We start from the raw sequence: 22,767 nt of genomic DNA on the forward strand, positions 1-22,767 counted from the left end.
TAAACACGGCTTTAAAAAGACGCTCTTCATGAATTCCCCAAAAACCTAAAAGGCAAATACTGCGAGTTGGCTGGCGGTCCTGAGGAGGCATGTGGACAATGAGTATGGCTTGGCTCTGTCTCCCAGCCTACACTGTCTTCCTTGTCGGTTGCTTTCATACAGCTGTCACGGAAAGCGATGTCACTCCACGCCTCACCTTCTCCTACAGTAAGTTTTATTAACTTCTTGACTATAGAATTACCAAGACATTGCTTTAACGTACTACTAATGTATGGGATGTTTCTCTCACTATTTAGTCCCAAGCTTTTCTGGCACCATATGTAGGCCTATACATCTCTCAATCTCATTGGGCTGTTATTTATCAGTGGAGAAAGGATGACTTGCCTTGGGGGTGCCTGGGACTTCAGTTGGGGCTTCGTGAGAACATTTTGCACGAACAGCAGCACTTTGCAAACTTGCTTTGCCTCGGTCCGTGTAGTGAAGTTTCTACGAATCACATCTGGGAACTTGTATATAACTCCAACAGAAACAGCAGCTGTTTTCTAAACTATTTACTGTTTACTAGTTCTAGTATGTAACAAAGTAAACCTACATTTTCTTACTCTCACATCCTGCCTGCAGCACTGATTATGTAATTCCCAGTGGTGTCCCTGTTCATTAACTCTGGTCAGTAAAATTAATCAATACACTTCATATGTGTCCATTGTAAGAGCTAAAAGGATTTAGAGGGGGGGAATGGTGTTTGTCTACACCATAATGATTTAAAATCCATGTAAATCCGCACTGTGAATGGCAGCTCCATCCGGGTGGCTCTGTTGCGTACCTGCAGGTCAGACATAATTACAAAATGAACAGGCCTATTGTGCTGCGACTTACTGAGGGCAGTCTGACATAGTCTCACAAGCACTGGGAGTTATTGCTCTTATATAATGTGTATTGCTGTGGTTTGCTCGCAGGACACCAGCAATCTTACAAACATAACAAATATGATTGTTATGTTTCACCCTTAAAATATGTTGGGGATATTGTTAAACTAGTCCTTTGTGCTGGGTTTCTGCGCAGTATGATTGGATGTGCTCTCTTGGTAGATGGTGCCATGGCCACTAGTGCCAAGTAGTGATTTTATCATCACTGATGTCATTATTCAAATGATCTACCACTGCACTTGAGATGACAAGCTGGATTTTATACGTGTATTGTGCTTTAGGATCTCGATAGAAAAGTTAACAAAATGATGGATTATGAGATCAATGCATGCTTTCAATAATTGAACTGCGGTTAGTGACTCACATTCATGCAGCATAAGAGTCTTATTGTCAGGATTGTGTTGACAGATATCTCTTACTAATCTATTATAGACATGGTTAACTTTTCCAGTATTGGGCTGATTTTGAGCCAGGCAAGCTTTCAAATAGGTTATCCATCTTGCCTGCCTGAGCCTGTGCCTTCCCTCATGTAGGACCTCTATACCAACAGGTAATCTCTCTCACCTGCCACCCTCAACAAAGCCCACAGCTCTGGCCCCGGCGGAGCGTTTCACAACAACACACCATCAGTCACTCACTGAAAAGAAGCTTCACGTTCACACTTCTCCCTGTTCTGATGGAAAGATTTGCTTTTAGGGGGCGTGCAGCTGTTGTTAAACTCCATGTCAGAAGTCCAGAAGACTAGACTGTATAGATGTGCTATGGATTCAGTATGAGGCTAAGCAAGGAAGGAGCTAACCAGACTTATTGACCAGAACAACCCTACCTATTTCCAGGGAGTGATTGTATCAGGTCCTTCTGTCCTATCTTGACATGGTTAAGAGCTCAGTTACTTTAGATCTACAAGCTGACTTGTGCAGTAATTCCGACAAAGGATATCTAAAAACTCTGATCTCTTAGATTTTTAGCTTGATGTTTAAAATACCAGTTTTTAAGGTTTTCAATTGTGATGTAAAACATAGAACAAGCTTCGTCCTGCTGATGAAGGTCAGCTGGGCCTGGTGGTTGAAGTTGTCTTGCTGTTTTAATGTCGGTTCTGCTACACTGACATTTTCCAGCCTCGTGCAGAAAGGCTTTGTCACATTGTGTTTACAGTATCAAAGCAGAATGCTGAGCTGCGGGCCTCCGGGACCTGAACTTTATACAGCAGAAACTGCCTGGTCTCGTCATAGTTTCTGGTCCTCTCTGTCCTATCTGGATGCCAGTTAGCTTGACAGTTTGCATGCCTTAACCTCAGTAGTGTAAGCGGGCTGGAGCTGCTTGGCTTCTTCTCATCCTGTAACACTTTCGTATCCCCTCCAATACTCTCTTGCTCCCTCTGTCCCCTGGTCCCCGCCTCTGCCTTAATGAAGAGGGTAATCTACCATGAATAATGAATGGGGATTTGTATGTGTTATGGTGTGAACGCTTTTCTGGTTCTCATTATGCGCCTATCAGAACGGATCATGGGTTCAAGGAGTAGAGCCTACATCTGCTTTTCTCTCTGCTTTTGTTCCAGGCTTTAGTGCAGACCATGAATGGCTTAGTGGGTTGGAACACTATTTAAAGGCACACCTATAAGCTGTTTATGTTGCCTGTCTTTGCCTGTTGATCTGTTCAGCCTTCTGTTAGACATCATGTGTATGGGCAGTTGTACTTTAATTTTATGTACGGGCCATGCCCACAGCCACACTTGGACTAAAGCATTTTTAATTATTCAAAAGTTGTCTTGTCTATAGACCAATCGAATCAACCACTTTCAAGTAATTCAAAATGACAACAGTGTCAAGTGAGATAACAGCTTTTCAATACTGTGTCAGTGCCACAGAGCTGAACAGCAGTTGTTATTGGCATAAATGCTTAAACACTCTGACTTTCCACTAAACAAGATTTAAGTGATCTAATACAGTATGTGTGTATATATATATATATATATATATATATATATATATATATATATATATATATATATATATATAGTAATAGTCTAGTATAGTAACTGTTACGAGGATTGTTTTTGCTTTGACTTAGTTCATAGTGTCATTGTTTTGATTAACTGAATAATATTGTAGTTTAATGGAAAATGGAAAAAACAGTGACCAGGCAGCCTGGTCTAACTCAAATACTGATGCTTGGACAGTGGCCCTTGGCGTCTTGATACTGACGCACAAGGCACACTTCATCGTCTGTATGAGACACACCAGGCTTTAAACTAACTGCGATGTAAACCCATCTGCGTCATTATTTGATGCTCAAAGTAGTGGACGTAGTATTAAGATGGAGTCAAACAAACACAGGACCTTTAGTCAGTGTACCAGCATTCTGGTCCTGCGTGACCCAAAAGTTGAGTAATATTTACAGATGGTGTTATGTGATGTCAATCGATGTCACGTCCGTAGCTAATATTGCGTTACAAACCTACTTATTTTAAGCCAAAACATGACTTTTTTTCAAAGCCTAACCCAGTAGTTTTGTTGCCTGAACCTAACCCCGATCATTTCACATAAACTGCGTGCAAAACTGTGTGCGTTGTGACACTACGCAAAAGGCTTCTGACCAAGCGTCAAAATGCAGACTAGGGAGGAGATCACTTTGCAGCAGGGCTCATCAAGATTTAACACAAAGTGATGTTATAACAACAGCAAAAATGTCTCCAAAAAACAAATCTCCAGCTTTAACATTTGCTTCTTTCATGTGTTATATATGATACTAAATGTAATATCTTTGGGTTTTAGATCACTGACAACTTGGGCTCTTGAAAGTTGTGAGTTTTTATTTGGTAGACCAAACAATTATTCAATAAAGACAATAACTGGTTGATTGAAAATATTGGTAGGTGCAGCACTGACAATTTGCTTACTGGAAAACAGCTAAAACCAACTTTTTAAAATCAGAATCAGAACCGTTTATTGCCATGGTATGTTGAACATACAAGGAATGTAAATTGTAATGTTAAAAAAAAAAGAAAACAACAGCAAACATATTTTTTTAAAATTTACTAGTCAATTAATCAACCAACCATTTTGGTACTTGACTGTTATGTAGATTACATTGAAATGAACAAGAAACTACATTCACTTTTCTTGGTTATTATCATCCTGTTTTATAGATTCAACCTGCATCAGAGTAATGTTAGGTGATTTATTAGTATTTAAACATACAGCAGTAAGTACAACAGATGGTGCTTTTATGATGCTTTCATATGTAATACTCAGTAATGCACTGTTTGTGTGACGGACCAGCCTCCATCTCAGTGATTGTTTTCAATCCATCATAAAATGACATATCATTGATCCTGATATTGCAGATGTTTATGACACCCACCTTGTCTAATCCACCAGGGAGCCGGATATAAATCAAACTCAGCAGACCCTGTGAAAGCACTCTCATTGTATGTTCATTTTCAAGGTGTTGTGAGGACACTGTGTGTCTGCTCCTAATGTAAACACACAGCGTGGAGTCAGGTCAGAGGGCAGCGGTACAGTTAGAAACATGTCATGACCTCATGCACAGTCTCTTTGTTCTTGATGCTCCAGTCTTGTTCGGAGTAGGGGGTCATGGTGAGTTCCTGATAGACCAGCAGCTGGTTTACATTATTGTGGTTAATCCGGGGTCAGCTTTTGTTGCTCCCTGACCAACAGATTTTCATGGGAAAATAATTCTTTAGAGCTGAGGTGCAGGCTCTTTTACAAAGTACAGGTTTAATAGATTTGGAGGAAGGTGTTTTATTTAAATGTTAACACATTATGAAGTTTCAATCTCCTCATTACTGCTGATGACACTGCTGTGTGGGTATGTAATGCACATATGCTTTATCTCTACACTGGAGGATTTTATAGGCATTTACAGTATGTGCAGCATTTACAATATGACTTTCCAGTCTCTGTCTCCTGAAGCTGTGTTCAAAATTGCAACCAATCTCAGCATCAGCATGGTGCAGCAGAGACAGAATCCTGCTAACAAGCTGCAGTCCTACAAGTTACCAATACAAACAGCAGGCTCACAGCTTGCCTAATGAATCTCCTGGTGAATTGACCCTCTTGGCCTGTTGTCTTAATGCCTTCCAGATGCTTCAGTCTCTGTCCTTCAGCTTCCCAGGGCTACTCTCCCACACAATTACCCATTCAGCAGCAGCTCTTAATAGCTAGTTTAAAATTACTTGGGGATAATTTAGTTAGCACTCCACTGTGGCCTGTTTTCTGTCTTGATGTCACCAGACAATGCAACAGTAGTGGGAGTTCTGGCACTGACCCAGTGGGACTCCTGTTGGCACTGAGGCTTCCTGTCGCAGCGGCCATTGCTTCCTTCTCAGCAAAGGGTAACAATCACTTTTTCTCAAAGCAATTGGATTTACGATGAGGGGTTCATCTGTTCTGTCTCAAGCAAATTCCAAGTACAGTGGACACATGAAGACAAAGAAAAATACATTTGGCCCTGGTGTCTCTTTGCTTTGCCCGAGCAGTTCTTCCCAACGTCTCTAAAGTATAATTTCTGTCGTGTGTCTTTATTTTCACAAGCTTATTATAATGTTGAGATGTCCCAGTCCCATGTCCCAATCTTCACTCCCTTTGTAACACCTTTGACATCAGGAATATATTTTGTCTGACCTTCTCTGTTGTTGTCACTTGGTACTTTGTATCTATAAGATGAATAAGGAAACCTGTCTAAAATATATTTTCTACATGAGAAATTGATATTTCAATGTGTGTACAGATGATTCCTTTCTATTAAACTGCTTCTGATTAAAGTTAGATAAATTGCAAGGCGTCCGTCATCTCTTAGGTTTATTGGTTTTATGAAAAAAATAAGAAATGCTTCATCTTGTTACGGAGCAGTTTTTGCATCAGCTTCTTTTCTTGCTTGCCAGCATTCTTCATATATTCCTATAGAGATCAGAATGTAGGTCATGTTATCAGAAGACTGTAAATGGGGCATCTGACGTCTCTTAAAGATGATCCATCATGAGTGTATTGCATGCGCTTGATCTCAATATAGAGAGGCGGTCATTGTTTACGGGTGATCTACTTGTGAACTACAACCAACACTAACCTATATGAAATTACAAACTACTAAGACATTCTTGGCTTAAAGTCATGAGTTGTTTCAGATTTTTAATGTTGACGATCATTGTTGTGGCTCAGTGTGTCTCGTTTGCAAGGATAAGTTTACTAATGAACAGATTTGTATCCAGAGTACAGTTTGTTGCAGAGTCATTTGCCACTCATACACAGTATATTGTCACTGTATTTTATTGTAGTCTTACAGAAAGTAAACAAGAACGGGTGCTTTAAATGAGGTATGCAGTCGTCTGATCTTCTGAGCATACAGCTGTAAGAGCCGATAAAGGCAGCTCCCTCATAAGGCAGGGCACTGATTGAATCAGCCCGTTATAGTTGCCCTACAATAGAAAGCACTTAGATCTCTGTCACCAAAGGACAAATTACTCCACAGTTCCCCTCTAGAGAGGATGTTCCAAGCTTTTAATAATCCTTCTACTTTTTTTGGACACAGACCCATCAGGAAATCAGCTGTGAAAATGTAGAAGGATTCCTTTAAGCCCAATATAATTAATTTCTCCCCTAAATAGATTAGCAAGCCAGTCTAGGCGAGTGTTTCAATCCATTTAGCAGTGTCATTTGCAGAAATTACTTTTAATTACATAATAATGGCAATGATCTCACATTGCTTCCATCTGCCAGAGGTTGAACTACGGAGTGTGCAGTTTATGCACTTCAATAGAGGGTCAAAGAAGTGCTCTGAACCAAACAAAGCTGCTCTCTCTGGATCAGAGGTCTAGTAACGGTTAAACAGTGAGGTGTAAAGTCCTCCAGCTTGTAAAGTGTGAACAGAGGGTCACATACCTGCTGAACCTGTGACCCGTGTTTCCATCAGTCAAGCAGAGACAGCAGAGTGGAGAGGAGTTGAGTTGTTTCTTGTCTGTTCTTAAGTTACATTAAGTGAGACATGTGAAAATGTTGCATTAGTTACTAGATGTGTTCATCCAAACTACAAGACTATAGAAACATAGACAGACAAATATATGTAGACTATAGGCAATAGATTATAAAACAAAACATAGCCCTGTAGATAACTGGAAAGTTATATCACCTCCCAAACAACAATTGAGGGGGTGTTCAAAGAATTGAAAAAGTTACAATTGAAAAACTCAACAATAATATGTCTTTCTTGAAACAATGTCCCAGGACAATTCAAAGACCACTGTGACTTCTTCTTTTGTGGAAAATTCTTCCGGTGAAAAATGTTGAAAGAGAAGTCTGATTGTCCAATAAAGAGCCTTTGTTCCTGACTACTGTTGAGTTTTTCAATTGTAATTTTGAAATGCACCAACGAATAAAAATCACTCACTAGTCGGTGTAAGTGAAAATATGGGTGATCAGTTAAAGGAAAAAGTATCTCAGTAAGATGTTGGGCCATCAACAGCATCATTGTGCCTCTGCATTGATTCCCCAAGTATCTGTAGCTCTACTAGAAAGATGAATAACTTTCTTTTAAAGATGCTCCCGAATTTTGTAATTTGATGATGGTGGTGGAGAGTGCCATCTTAAAACTTCAGTCCAAAATCTACCACACTGTACATGTTCAGTTGAGATCAGGTGACTGTGGAGCTCATAGCAAAGGTTTGAAATCATTTTCATACTCATCAAAGCATTCAGTGACCCCTCTAGTCCTGCATCTAACCATCTTACTGAACTTGATTCAGTCAGCAGAATATAATCACTTCAATAATCACTTGAAGACTTTCCACTTCCAAGAGCACACACTCAATTAATATGCTCTTTCTCTATCTCTTGATCCTTCTCTATCTCTCTCTAAAAAAATGTAAAAAAGTTATGCAGTTATGCACTGGTACTTGTGTCAGATGTAACATGGAGAAAAGGAAATACATTTTTTTCTTTATTTTTTCACCTGTCCATCTGTCTTTTTGTGTGGACTGACCCTTTAAAAATGACTCAAAAGGTCCCTTTAATTGTAAATAACTCAAGCAGAAGTTTAAAAAGTAGTCGTCGTTTTGACATTCACAGAACTTGTATCCTGTATTGTCACTGTGAAAAGGCTCATGTGGCATCCTGAATTGGTGAACATCTATAGTTAGTAAAAGCAAGATGGACAAGAGGTCTAACAGAGTGAAGATGAACTACAGTGTAGCGTTACTGTACCTTGTACCTCTTCAGTAGTTGACATGAAGGTGACTTGGCTGCCCTTTCTGGCACCCTGTCTCTGTGGCTGCAGTAGATAAAAGCTGCTCTTCCACTCTTAAGTGCTTCCTCTGAACCATCCTGTCTGTTTCCCCTCTTTCTGATACACCACAACATTTCTGGGGCTGCATTGTCATGAAATGGCCCCTCAGGAATAAACCTCAGACAGTCAAACAACAATGGAGGAGATTCTTTAAGAGACTGTGGTGTATGTGGAGGGGAAAGTAGGATAAGTTCAAGAAGCGAACAATCATTAGCTTGTGATATTGATATTGTTTTAGTGTTAACAGTCTGAACAGTGTTCGACCTCGAGCAGTTATTCTGTCTGGAATTTGTGGTCTCAGGACTGTGTTGCTGCTTTACCGCTCATGTCCAGAACATATAAAAGTCAGCCATTGGACAATTCATAAAGCTGCAACAGAAATCCACCTTGTTACAACCCCTGAGGTAGTTTGTGACTCTAAATATATGTATATTATGGCAGAAAATAGTGAAAATAGTTGATTTCATTTTTTTAAGTTGAAGGTAATGTCCTCCAATTGCTTTATGGTGTGGGGGGGTCCTAAAGCCCAAACGTTTTGATTCATTATAATATAAATAGAGAAAATCAGCAAATCCTCACATTTCAGAAGCTGGGACCAGTGCATGTTGGACATATTTGCTTGATAACTGACTTCATTGATGAATAGATCATCTCTCTTATTGGTACGTTCCATGTCAAAATAATATGCTGTATTAATGCAGTCAAGACCTCAAATCACGTTTAAGTTACTGCATGTTATAAGTAAATATTGTTAAAGTTGAAGAAGCCAGTTAGCGTGTTTGAAACCTACGTGGTGTCTCAAACATGTGAAAGGTGAGACCAATAAAGGCCTCTCCCTTCATGACGATAATATGAGGCAGTAAAATATTGATGAGAGCAGCTTTATTGCTGCAATTGCTGCAATTTGATGCTGTCACTTGAAGACCGACCTGTTGATTCTTAAAGCATACCTTTTTAAAGAGAACACGGGCAAAGATGATGCTAAAATATACCATTTATCAATTACCTTCCCCTCAGAGGAGTAAAGCATTGTAAACCAATAGGTCTATACTGAAGATGATTTATGTTTTTCTGAAATTGTGAATGGAAAGCTTTGTGTGGTTGCAAACCCTCCTGGATCTCCTTAATGGTACTCAATTAGGGGCTCTATTGTTTTTCTTAGTCGGCTGTAGTCGTTAAGTATGACAGTGGTGATCTGACTCCAGAGAATAATTGTGTAGATATCCACCTCTGTTGAAATCCCTCAAAGCTTTTGTTTTGGTTCAGGCTTTGGCCTTTTGTCTCGCTCTCTTTGTAAATCACTGTTAAACTTATCAAGACTCGGTGGGGAGGGGGACGAAACGGCACTCCATTTATCCTGCGATGACAGTGAAAAGGAGAGAGAATTGTCCCAATGCGTCCATGTACAGTACAGTACATCACCAGAGCCACCTTGTGGTTTTACTGACAGATTTAACTACAATATGGCTGTTGCCAAAGCAATGGACTGCTATTAACACAATGTTTTCCCGAGGGAGAGGAAGTCTCAACCTCCTGTACCTCTGAGGTGAGGTTATATCAGGTCACACGTACTGCAGGGAACAGACCACGTAGTGTGCTTATTATACAACCTAATGACACCTTACCCTCTCTGGACTGGATTAGTTTTATGCCAGGAAGTGCTATAATTGTAATTATTACCACCAGCATCTCTGGTTGTAATCCACTATGAATTTGCCAGGCCTGTGATTCTGGAAAGTGAAAATACTACTGACAATAGTAAACTGACTTTCACTTCTTATAATAATGCGTTATCTTTTTTTTGCATTGCAGATTGGAAGTGTGACTATGACTTTTAAGTTATTATTTTTTTCTGAAAAAAGGTCTGATTGTTTTTCGGTTACATTGGGTTACACCATCTTAAATTCTGTGATTTGTCTCTTTTGGTGATTAATCATGAAATAATTTGAACCAATTCATCACATTAGTTTGAGTTTTTGGAAGATATAATTTGCTGTTTTTTTCTGAGCCAAGAGGAGGGTCTAAAGAAAATATGACTAACTTTTTTAAAGTTAGCCTCACTCCCCACCCCATCCATCTTTGTACAGTCCCCTATAGAGCAGTCATTTATATATGTATATCGCACAGAAAACAACATTCCTCTGCAAACATGAAATATTAGAGGACCTTCTTCAATAGAAAAAATGTGAGTGCTTTGGTCTGTTATTTTTAAAAGTCCTGTATCAGAGCTTCAGTACACTTCAAGTTTCCAACAGCTCCCTGCTTCTGTTTATGCTGGCATACAATTAAGGCAAGTTGTTCAAGCTGGGCCAGCAGTGAAAGCCTCCAGGCTGCTGCAAATCTGAGATACAAATGGGCCTTTAAAGCAGTGATTAGGAGGGTTGATGATTTAACCCTTGGCTTTAGTCGGGGGTGTTAATGTGGTTGGAGCAAATCATTTACTTACTGTAGGCGAAATATGAGACATATTCTCTCCCTGATGAGGAGCTGACAGGATTTAGAAGTTGCAGTTGCACACAGAAACACAGGCACGTTGATTTCTTTTCATCAGTAGTCATTTATCATACGTCAGTTTTCCTTTTTTTTTGCTTGGTGTATTGAATACTGCATGAGGCTCAGACCCTTTGCTGTGCTGTAGATAGTAGATAAATAGTAGTAGGTCTGTAGCACTACAAAGTCAAAGTCTAGTAACAGTGTTAGAAGTGAAACAGAGTGAAACGACTTTGATATCCAGCAAAAAATGTTTTTCTGGAGCAACCTGGTGGCCTAGAGGTCTGAGATGCTAAATATGTAGTTGGAAATCCCCAATTTGAGTCTGACCTGGACCTTCGTTGCATGACATCCACCTCATCTCCTGTCAGCTCTACTGCGCACTGTCTGATAAAGGAAGAAATGCTAGGAGAAATGCTTAAAATGTTTTCTAAATATGAAGACGATTCATAGGTGTATTTTGTATTTTATGAAATCTAAATTCTTGTCAAACTATTTCGTCAACATTAACACAGAAAACGTTTCCTGGCTGTGTAGTCATGGGAAACAAGGCGACTCTGTCAGGATTGTCAGGGGTGACACATTTGGCTAGTGTGTCTAATTAAAACAGAATATCTAAAGTCGGTGGTGTTCATCAAATTTTATGGCCACACTCAAACCATCAAAATGCCTTAATTTGCATATTCAAGTGCCTTTTTTGCATTTTCCATCCTCAGTAGCTTCTAATGGCTCATCCATGAATTACACCATATGTTTTCTCCTCTGTCTGTTTCTGTCCAGATGCAAAGGAGAGGACAACCAGAAGTTTCTCAGTCGGTGGAGTCTTCAACTTCACCTCTCTCCTACTCAGTAAAGAAGACAACACACTGTACGTTGGCGCTCGGGAGATCCTCTTTGCTCTCAACCTCGCTGACATCAGTGCCGTCAAGCAACAAAGAAATGTAAGAGCCAAGCGCCTGTAAACCTCTGTAATATATACAGTATATTGTGTCAATATGAATGTAGTTATGGGATCCCAGAGGTACAATATGGATATGATGAGGTCCCAGTAGTCCAATGTGGATATAACCCACCACACTGTATTATACCTCCAGTATGAGTCTGACGGTGTTTCTCTTCTGCAGCTCACGTGGAAAACTCCAGAGAGGAAGAGAGACGAGTGCAGTTTCAAAGGCAAAGACCTGCAGGCAAGTTGAACTGTTTACGTAAAAGCTCAATTAGCTTAAGTCGAATAACCCAAACTGCATTTACATGACTGCAGGTTTACCTCACTGGTGAAGTTGACCATTGTTGCAGGGCACTTTGGAGAAAGACCCAGGGCAAAACCCTGGAAATTTCCTGTCAAGTTGTAACTTTCCATTCTACAATGAAGGATTTTTTCCCTTCCTTTCAAACAAACTTTTCCCATTACATTCTCTCTTTTGTCACCTTACTCCACTACCACTTCCATATGCAAACATACAGACCCAGAACCTTGTGGATTTATGATTACATATTTGTGAGGGGGGAGCACATTAGTAGGAGAAGGAATGTTTTTAATATCAAAAATGATCTAAGAATTGTCAGATGAAAAAAATGGGACAAAGGTCGGAGTGGAAAGTGGATTTTAACAATACAAGTTATTGTACAAACACTTCAGTTTGACAATTTGTTTTCTGTGTTTTGAATGCAGACGGATTGCTTCAACTACATCAAGATTTTACTCCCTTTGAACAGCACTCATCTGTATGTGTGTGGAACATACGCCTTCAGCCCCACCTGTGCTTACATAGTAAGTGTTTATATGAACCAGTCACATCTGTTGCAGTGACCTGCATTGTGCAACCTGTGTATGTGTTTAGGATCTAAAATTCCTTGTTTTGTTTTTTAAAGAAGTTCGCCTGGTGCATGACTTTATATGTGGTGTTTATTTATTAAGTTCTAGAGGAAGAGCATCTAATATCTAGTGCATGCTGCTTCCTGCCTCTCAGCTCACTTAGCAGTCTGGCTGAGGCCCATGCCCAGCTAGACACAATATACTCTGTGTACATTATTTTATTATCTCCTATGTCGACGGATCCAAATATTTAATGCATGTAAGCAGATTATATAAGGATCGACCCAGTTTGTGAACTTCTTTCTGAAAATATATTAAAGCCTTTTAAAAACGATCTACAAACATAGAGGGATGACCTGTGCTTCAACTTTACCCGAAGACTGACTGACCACCTTTTCACTGTGGGACAGACGCACAGCGGTCACTGTCAGAGCAGGTTACAGCTCTCGTTTTTTGACTAAGTGTGACATGCAATGTGTGTGTTTGTGCTCTCCAGAACACTGCAGACTTTTCCCTTGTCAAGAGTGATGCTGGTGAGATTGTAACAGAAGATGGACGAAGCCGCTGCCCCTTTAACCCTGAATACAAGTCCACTGCTATCATGGCTGGTAGGTACCAGAAGGGCTGTTGATAAAATCAAGCTTTGTTTAAAGTCCCAGTGAAGCAGAAGTTAGAGCGTCTTTAGTGTCCGTACTGTGACGTATTCCCCAGTGAAACAGAACATTTGAGTGGTGTTCAGTTAAAAGAGGGATATAAATCAAATCCCTCACATCTGATTGGTCTGCTTAAAAGTGGACGGGCTTAGAATGTAGCGTGATATGGAGCTACAGAGGACTGTTGGCTCCACACAAACCTCCGTCGTGGCAAAAAGTTGCAGATTGTTTGATTGATGGATGACATCATGATATTTGTGGGTGAAATTGTTCGGCACTAGCTTATGTGAGCACACTCCCTCTTTTGTTTTAGACGAAGAAAAGATTTTGGATTTTGACATAAAATAAGAAGAAATAAAAACATTTTTTGTAAATTGTTTTTGCATGTATTGATGAATAATTGCACAATGTGATATATGTGATCTAAAAGGGTTGAAAATGAAACTTTTTCATTTCATCTTGACTCTAAAAGAAGAAGCCACTGTTGGAACCTGTAATGTAACTAGATACAGGTGGTTGATATGGAGACGACTTGGGGCATAATCTCTGGATTTCATTACTGTGTATGACGCAGAAGCCTATACCCTCGTGGTAAACACTGTGATTATGCTGGTCTTCTTCATTGTGTTGCAGATGGAGAGCTGTATGCCGGTACAGTCAGTAATTTCCAAGGAAACGAACCCATCATTTACAAGAGTCTAAGCCAAGGAACTGCTCTAAAAACAGAAAACTCACTCAACTGGCTTCAAGGTACAGTGCTTTGGCTGGAATGCAATGTGTTTCATTAAATCTTCATGTATTAAGTATTATTTGATATCATATTATATAAGATTTATGACTGTCCAAAGCTGTTTGTGCCAGATATGCTGTATGAGAATAGAGTTTAACACCATTTGAAATGATATAGATAAAAGATCTTTAACTACAATCTGTCAAGAGTCCCTGTTTCAATTGAATTTTCTATTTAGTGTGTTGATGTCAGAGGGAATAGGGACATCTGTCCCTGGATGCCTGAATTTCATATATTTGAAAGTATTTTTCACGTCGTCTTTCTTTCAGACCCAGCCTTTGTTGGCTCTGCCTACATACAGGAGAGCCTGCCCAAGGGCAACCTTGTGGGCGATGACGATAAGATTTACTTCTTCTTCAGTGAAGCGGGAAAGGAGTTTGATTTCTTTGACAACACCATTGTGTCACGCATTGCTCGCGTGTGTAAGGTGAGTGATGCTTGGAGGCAGATGGTCCACGTAAAGGGGCCTTTTTCCCCTTTAGCAAAATATCCTGAGACCCCCTCACATCACTGGGATCTATCAGACCAGGGAGGGGGTTTGTTTGTGTATTTGTGTATTATATATTTTTGTGTTCCTATACAGGCAAATATGTAGTCTTCTGAAAGCTTCTCACAGCCTAAATATGATGGATATATAGTCTTTATGGGCAGGATCTCCTGTTACAAAAACATTCCTTGTGCATGTTTCCCTCTCTTTGATTATTTGTTTCCATGCTCTCCTCCCTCAATTCTTATCGTGTTTCACCAAATATTTCTGTTCAAACAGGAGTCAAAATGTAGCACACTGTAGCACCACATCCATGCGCAGAATTGGATTATCACCTGCTGAAATACTTAAACGCAGGGCTTTTGAACTGAAATGCAGACCTCACAGAGCATTTGATATCTTTTCGGGTCTTTTCAGTTCTGTAAACATCATTAATACCACAAACCAGTTCTCCAGATCAGACTGCTGCTTGTCTCTGTGAAAGTAATCATGTTTACCACAGTCCAAGGAGAATGAAAAATAGTAGCTGACAGTTTGACGTTAACGTCAGAGAAATGTTGGTGTATGGACATTTGTTTTTATTTTAAACTTGTTCTGTGACACTATCTAAAATGTGTTTTTTCATTATTTTTTAGATATTTAGAAATTTACATGGAGAGCGAGGATTTTTTTATCTTAATTTTTTATAGAAAGCTGTGTCAGTCAGACTCTGCCTACAGGGTTATATTTGCAATTATCGTTTTTCCATACATCCAATAAAAAAAAACTGTTAACAGAGTTATATAAATATTGACTCATGGTTCATGTTGATGATACGGTTTCTCACATATGGTTAAAATGTGTTCAATATAAAGTATCCTAGTACAGATTACCCAACAGGAAATTAGTAATAATGTGTCACTTTTTGGGACACATTAGCTCTGAAGATGGCTGGTGTTTGTTCCTTTAAGTACCATAAAGTGATTCCTGTTCAAATAAATTGTTACTTTAGATCCGAGCCCTATCTCCCTAGGTCCTTATTTGACGTATTATGTCGGCAGCACTTCTTCTCTTTGTTGTTTATTCAGGTGTTTAGTGCAAAGGTTCCACTTCATAGAGGCTAACTATGGAATTATAAAACATGTTTTGCTTGAAACAAACAAAGTAAAGCATGTTGTCATTTGCTGGTTTTCCCAGAAAGAAGCCATTACTGCCTGCCATGTTCATGCTTTGTGAACGACCCTTTGAACAAGGGATGCTTTTACAAGGGATTAATAAATGGGATGCATTTGCTTCAATTATTCAGCAGTCAGTTTAAGCACAGAGTGGCATTAAATTATAAAACTAGGTTCAGCCAGGAGGACTAGAGAATATACTGTATGTTGCTCATTATCTGCCTGGGTTACTGCAATAAGTAATTGCTTCAGAAGCTCAGTATTGGTCATGTGTCATTTCCTATCTGATCCAGCGCTGCCATTTCCTCTGATTAATGTAATACTAAAGTGAAGTTTCATGTTTAAAGGGTTTTAGGTAGTTTAGATCATTTAGTATTTCTCTTTGGTCCTCTGCACATTTTTAATACTACTCATTTCTTCCAGCAGCCAACTTTCATCTTGTAAGATCTAAGACTGCAAGAAAACTGGAATAATTGTTGCCATGAACTGAATGTAAACAGACAGTATGGTTGGTGCAGGACATCACCCTCCCTTTAATGCCAGGTCTTTTAGTAGAAGTAGGCTCTTGGTTTTCTGTAGGTGAAGGATATCGCCATCTTTGTGAGGCCCGCAACTCTCTGTGGATGATGTTCTGTTTTACAGTCATATATCACATACTGTAAAACATTTTCACATTGAAGTTCAAAGATGTAGTTGCTCTCCAATTTGCGCAGATATCCGGACACTCTGTGTAGTCAAATTAGTCAGCATGTCAACGAGGTCCCGTGCCACACATCACTTTGAAGGCTAGTGCCAAAGGCGCTGAATCACAGCGGTGGTGTCAGTGAAGAAGGATTGCTAGGGAGAAAAGCCTCTTTTTCTTTTTCATTTAAAAGCATTTGCCCCCCTCAAAGCCCTGAGTGATCTTGTTTTGTTTTTTATCTAAGCCAGTTGTGATGATGTATATTGTTTTCATGACCTAGATGTCTGCTGCCTCTGGGTATATCTCTATTATGGGCACAATTGCTTGAGCTCATTAGGATTTTACAATACAAGGTTAATGTTTTTCAATTACGTCAATTCAAAGAGCTTCACCTTTGGACATATTTGGACATTTAAATGTTATGGTATGTGAGGTATGCCACATACCATATGGTGCACATTATTATTTCATGCCTTTTACAAGCCTGTCACATCCCATCATATCACACTTGAGTATCAAACCATGTTGGTTTTTTCAGAGGCATTGTCCATCTCCTCAGACAGGTGTCAATCTTATATACTTACACCCTCTACTGGCCACGTGTTAAACAGCTCCAAACCTTCAATATTTCTGTTGTAGGGTGACATGGGAGGGGAGAGGGTTCTGCAGAAGAAATGGACGACCTTCCTGAAGGCTCAACTCTTGTGCTCTCTGCCTGATGATGGCTTCCCCTTCAACATAATCCAAGACATGTTTGTGCTGACACCCAGCCCCGAGGACTGGAAGAACACTGTGTTTTATGGAGTCTTCACGTCTCAGTGGTGAGGACCGACTTTCACTGCTTTGATTAATACATCACCAAACTAATGTAGTGTCTCTTTGTCTGAGGTAGGCTTTAAAAATTGTGTGATCGAAACCAAAGTGCGAATGCAGGAGAAGAGAGGAGATGCTTTGTATCAGATTCAGCTGCTTGTCACTGTCCATCTTCACTCCCTGGGCAGTTAGACATGGCCACAGTGTTTCTAAAATCAGTTAGTCTCTATATAGAGTTGTAGGTTTTCAGTGTAAAACATCTCCTCTATAATGTCTGAAAGATTAAACAAGATCAGAATGTAATAACTGAGCAATCTGTATTGTTTGTGTCTTTTAAGGTATAATGGTGCTTCAGGAAGCTCTGCAGTGTGTTCCTTCACTATGGATCAGGTGGAAAAGGCGTTCAATGGGCGATACCGTGAGGTCAACAGAGAGACTCAACAGTGGTACACATACAATCATCCGGTCCCAGAGCCTCGGCCTGGTGTGGTGAGTAAATACCTGCTGCCCTCTACTGGAGAACCTGTAGACAAATACATGTCAGTACTCAGCAGTATTTCATGTCATCTTAATGAGTTTCACACGTTCATGTCTGCTCACCAGTCACATCCTCGATTTTGACTGATGATCAAGGCTCAAACCGATACCCGTCGAGCTGTCCTAATGCCACACCTCTCTTCCTAAACATCAAATTACTGTTGTTTTTTTAATTTCCTGGCAGGCTTATCACAGTTAATAAATCTAAGCAAAAGAAACATTGAGGTGCTGTACAGCTGCAGTATGTGTCATTATACAACGTGATTGAATGTTTGTAAATTACTCAATATTTTTGCCTTCACAGTGTATCACAAATGCTGCCAGGGAACAGGACATCACCTCCTCGCTGCATATGCCGGACAAGGTGCTGAATTTTGTCAAAGACCACTTCCTGATGGACAGCGTGATCCGCAGCCAGCCTCTCCTGCTAAAACGTAATGTTCGCTACACGCAGATCGCTGTCCATCGAGTCCAGGCAGCAAAAAAAGCGTATAATGTGATCTTCATTGGCACAGGTAAAAGACTCCTCCCCCACAATCACACATACACTGTTATTGATTACTGTAATTTCTCAATATTTACAAAGAGTTTAATCTAATCTCAAGTTATATTGTGTCTTCTAGATGATGGGAGACTTCATAAAGCCATTAATGTCAACAACAAGATGCACATCATTGAGGAGATGGTGCTCTTTCGTGATTCCAAACCAGTGCAACACATTGAGCTGGACACTGAAAAGGTATAGTGGAGCGCCGAGAGAGAAAACAACCCCAGCTTGTTTTGCAGAGCTTTCTCATGGTGTGAACTAATAGCATACTCAGTAAATGCATTTATTGGCAGTTTGCAAATTCCATGAACCATGATGAGCGGCAGCCTAAAGCAGACCTCATGTTCAATGAGCTAATTACATGCAACTTTCTCTCAGGGGATCTGCAGACAGCTGGTGTTTTAACAGCTGGAATAGAGACACTTCTTGAATCCTGGCTTGTCTTTGACACTCAGATTTTAAATTTGGGCAAAGAAATTCCTATTAAGCTGGTATTAAGAAAAGCTAAATGTGCTGTATTTAGATCAGAAGAAGATTCTAGATGAAATAAGTAACCCATTATTTGGGGCACTTCTTTCCGGTCCCCTGCTTTGTCATCTCTCGTCCACAGGGTCAGCTTTATGTTTCCTCTTTCTCTGAACTGGCGGAGGTCCCAGTAGCTAACTGCACTAATTATCAGAGTTGCGGGGAGTGCATCCTCTCCAGGGATCCTTACTGTGCTTGGAACGGGAGGCAGTGTGTGGATGTCAGACAGGCTCCACCAAGCAGGTATGCATCCCTCTGCACAATAATCTACAAACAGTTTTACAGCTACAGCTTTTGAGATGTCTATCGAAATGTAAATATAAGATAGTTTCTGATTAAATATGTGTCTTTCAGTGCCTTGCAGCAGGATGTAGATGAAGCTGACACATCAGCTATTTGCAACAAGACAGTGCCAAGCCCACGGTTTGCTAAACCTCCACCTACACGTAAGTGAACTCCTCTTATAGTCAGATTTACACGGCAGCACTCTGTTTTTTTGAGTCTTGATTACAGATGTGTTCATTTGGTATTTTGAATTCTACACTAGATAAGGTGTAGAGCTTATTTCATGCCGTATCTGACTCGAGCTATGTCTCTGCTTTGCCTTTCCACAGGAATGTCTTCATGCCAGGTGATCATTATCCCAGCCAACACGTTCAAAGTACTCCCTTGCAAGCTGCGCTCTAATTTGGCAGAAAGGAGGTGGGAGTTCAGTGAGAGTGCAGGTCACTTCCATTACCCCAGCCCAGAGGGGGGATTGGTAGTGGTAGCTCAAGCTGACAGGCAGGAAACCTACGAGTGCTGGTCAGTGGAGGAAGGCTTCAGACAGCTGCTGGCAAACTACTGTGTGAGGGGCGAGGCCAAGCACGAGAGCACCACCCTGAGAGGCCGCTCACGTACGCCACAGGTCTCCCAGGAGGATTTCATCATCCTGCCAGGAGAGGCCCGCTCGCCGCAGATCAACACTAAGACGTACTGGAACGAGCTGATTGTGGTGTGTTCCCTCCTGGCGTTTTCCCTGGTGGTCTTCTCTCTATTTGTGGTCTACAGGAACCGCGACGACATGAAGTCCATGCTCAAGGAGGGAGAGTGCCCCAACATTCAGCAGAAGAAGCCCAGGATAGTGGGGAAACCGGCTGAGAACTTGCCGCTAAACGGCAACACAGTCACAGCGTCAGCGTCAGATCACAAGGGCTACCAGACCCTTAACGACAACTACATCTGCAGCACTCCTCCGCACGAGTGCTCATCGCCCGACAACAGCAGGAGCTTCTTAGAGTCAGAGAAGAGGCCTCTGAACTTGAAAGAAAGTCATGTAGAGATTTCTCCCACATGCCCACGGCCAAGAGTCAGACTGGGCTCCGAGATTAAAGACTCTATAGTGTGAGGCCGGCTTTATGTTGTGTGGAGGGACTCATTTTAAACTGAAAAAAAAGAGTGCACTTGCTGAGAGAGACAAAGCCCTATAAGAGGGAAAACTGAGGATCATTCGACTCTTCATGGAGAGACATTTCATTACACAGATTTGCACTTTTTGTTCTGTCCCTGTGGTCCATGTTCATTTTATTTTCCTCTCACTCCCTCTTATTCAAGTGCATTTGAAGCACACTGAAGAAGTTCCAGTTTGCCTTCAGACTTTTGATGCTTTCACTACGGCTCACAGGAATGTAACAAGCGAAGAGGTGGTGTCACGACTAAGATTCACTGATTTAGTTTCATAGCATTGCCGCTCAGTCCGTCCATATAATCTACTGGTAATGCTTTGAAAGGCAGAGTGATATTCAAACATGTTCCCACTAACGACTTATAGTGTTTACTGTTTTATTTGCATTCTGTCATCTGGTAAGAGCCTACCCTTCGCTGAGGCTATGCACTATGTACTGTACTGTAGCAAGGTAAACACTCACACCAGAATATACACAAACAGCAGCAGGCGAGAAAGAAAAAAAAAAAAGTCTTGTCATAGATTTTTTAGATAGCCAGTATGCATTCACACAAGTATACTCATTGTTTAGGCTTCAAAATAACACAGCAACAGAGAAAGAATTACGAGTAGAAGAGTTGTGCTAACAGACTGAAAAGGTTGATAAACATTTTTTAAAAACACAAATATTTATAAGGAGGACACAAACAAGGAGTCACCTCAGTGGAAATGTTGTAGAAACTCTAACCACCTCAATCCCCGCACACCAAAAACATGAATATTATATAGTCATAAATGACATGTTATGCTATGTTTTTAAGTATTGGTATTATTAGTGGATACAAATATTCCTCTGTGGAAGCCTGACTTTCAACAGGGTTTTCTTTCACCAAATGTGATGAAGGGAAAAATGTCATTCCAGGTATTATCATGCTGATCTTCATGAGATAGGCAGTCTATGCAAAGCAAATAATGTGAAGTGGGGTAAACACCAAGACAACCTCACCTCGAGACTGAGTTAGGACAAAGGTGTTGGCGTTAGTAATTACTTTAGGATCAGCGGCACTGCAAACACACACCCACACACACACAAGCTCTCATTACACTAACTTCTTATCTTACAGAGAGGCATTTTTCATATTCTTTAATTTTACAAATAACTATCACTATTCTCAAAGGGAAATAATAATACATATTTAAATATTACACCTATTCATAATCTGATTTAAATAACACATATGTGTAGCCTCAACTTTGATATACATGTTAATTGAGTGTTAATGAGTGGAAGAAAATGGCCTCTGCTTGCTTAAATGGTTTGAAAGGCAACCATAAAAGCAATAATTTTTATTCTCATCCAGTAATGAAATTATAATTGTGCATTTTAATGATATTGATTAGTCATTTACCTTATTCAGAAATAATGAATTATAAACCATATGTTCCAACAAATTTGTGAGTCAGAGGTTGGAGTAACTTGAAAGCATTTTTATACAATATTATTTAAGTCTTACTTGAGTTGAGCTCTAGTATTTTAATGTGGCCAGCAAAATTACAATTTCACAAAAATGCAGGAAGGCATTCTGCTTGACTTAGAATGCATAGGATTTGCACATGATGTTGAAAAGCCTTAGTATAATGCAGGTTATGGGTTTGATAACAAATCTAAAATGGATAATGCCTTCTGAAACAATAATCAAGAGATGTGCCTCTTGGAAAGATAAACTAACCAGGTAGTAGTGCTGTAGAGTCAAATGCTACACTGTAGGTGTGACAGGACTGGCCATGCTCAGACACAAGAGTGAAAACATTGAATACATGTGATTTAATACTGTCAAGTTTGTACAGTATGTGCTCATGAGGTGTTGTTTTTTTATTTCATTTTTATCACAGTGGCTTCAACTTTAGTCAGGGACTCAATTTTATTCTAAAACTGTAGCACATGAATTACCACTGGCTGATTTTAAAATACTGAATTATTGACAAGTATTATTTTACATTTCTTGTAAATGGCACTGAAAAAATTACTCAAAGACTGGTCAACTATATAGATTCATGCTTAGACTGTTATTAAAAAACAAACAATTGGCCGCTTTTGGTGAAGTGGCTGCCGTCAGAACAATATAAAATTGCAGAACAAATACAAAGTGGCAGTGACTTAGTAAATGTGCAGGTACTGAACATGCTTTTATTGAATACAAGCCTAAACTATTAATGCCACAGTGAAAGTATCGTCGTCTGCTATCTCTTAATGAACCACTGTAGTCTGGCCTTTTATTTGTGACAGTACAAGTTGCTCAGACTGTTGTCAACATGTAAGTAAAACAAGTTTTTTTTATGTAAAATTGTTTTGTAAATTCAGCTGCCAATGTAAAAATATTGTGAATTGTATTTTTTTGTATCATACATCACTACTGTTTGTTTTTTCTTTTTTGTATTGTATATAAAAAGCACTTTATTTTAATTTTTCAAATAAAGATCTAATGGATCTTTTTTTTTATTTGAATGTCCACATTATTATATTAAGTAAAACATTTACCTATTATTTATACAGATGAATCACTTACACTCATTTGCATAAATGGCTACAATGTTAAGATTTTGAAGGTTTTACTATTATGATCT

At 39.8% G+C, this 22,767-nt stretch overlaps 1 protein-coding gene across 1 annotated transcript; it reads left to right on the plus strand.

The window, feature by feature from the left end:
- The first annotated feature begins 5 nt into the window (after positions 1-5).
- On the plus strand, positions 6-22,635 carry sema4ba (sema domain, immunoglobulin domain (Ig), transmembrane domain (TM) and short cytoplasmic domain, (semaphorin) 4Ba). Its single transcript, XM_068723485.1, has 14 exons — positions 6-207; positions 11,496-11,656; positions 11,840-11,902; positions 12,388-12,486; positions 13,028-13,139; positions 13,818-13,934; positions 14,244-14,401; positions 16,937-17,118; positions 17,449-17,599; positions 17,952-18,162; positions 18,271-18,386; positions 18,805-18,962; positions 19,074-19,165; positions 19,334-22,635. The coding sequence occupies exons 1-14, from the start codon at positions 90-92 to the stop codon at positions 20,104-20,106; spliced, it is 2,511 nt and encodes an 836-aa protein (XP_068579586.1). The 5' UTR covers positions 6-89; the 3' UTR covers positions 20,107-22,635.
- The last annotated feature ends 132 nt before the right edge of the window (positions 22,636-22,767 follow it).

This window comes from Cebidichthys violaceus, unplaced genomic scaffold (genome assembly GCF_023349555.1).
Source record: "Cebidichthys violaceus isolate CVI_PGR_0920_01 unplaced genomic scaffold, fCebVio1.0.p SCAF_3, whole genome shotgun sequence".
Taxonomy (NCBI): domain Eukaryota; kingdom Metazoa; phylum Chordata; class Actinopteri; order Perciformes; family Stichaeidae; genus Cebidichthys; species Cebidichthys violaceus.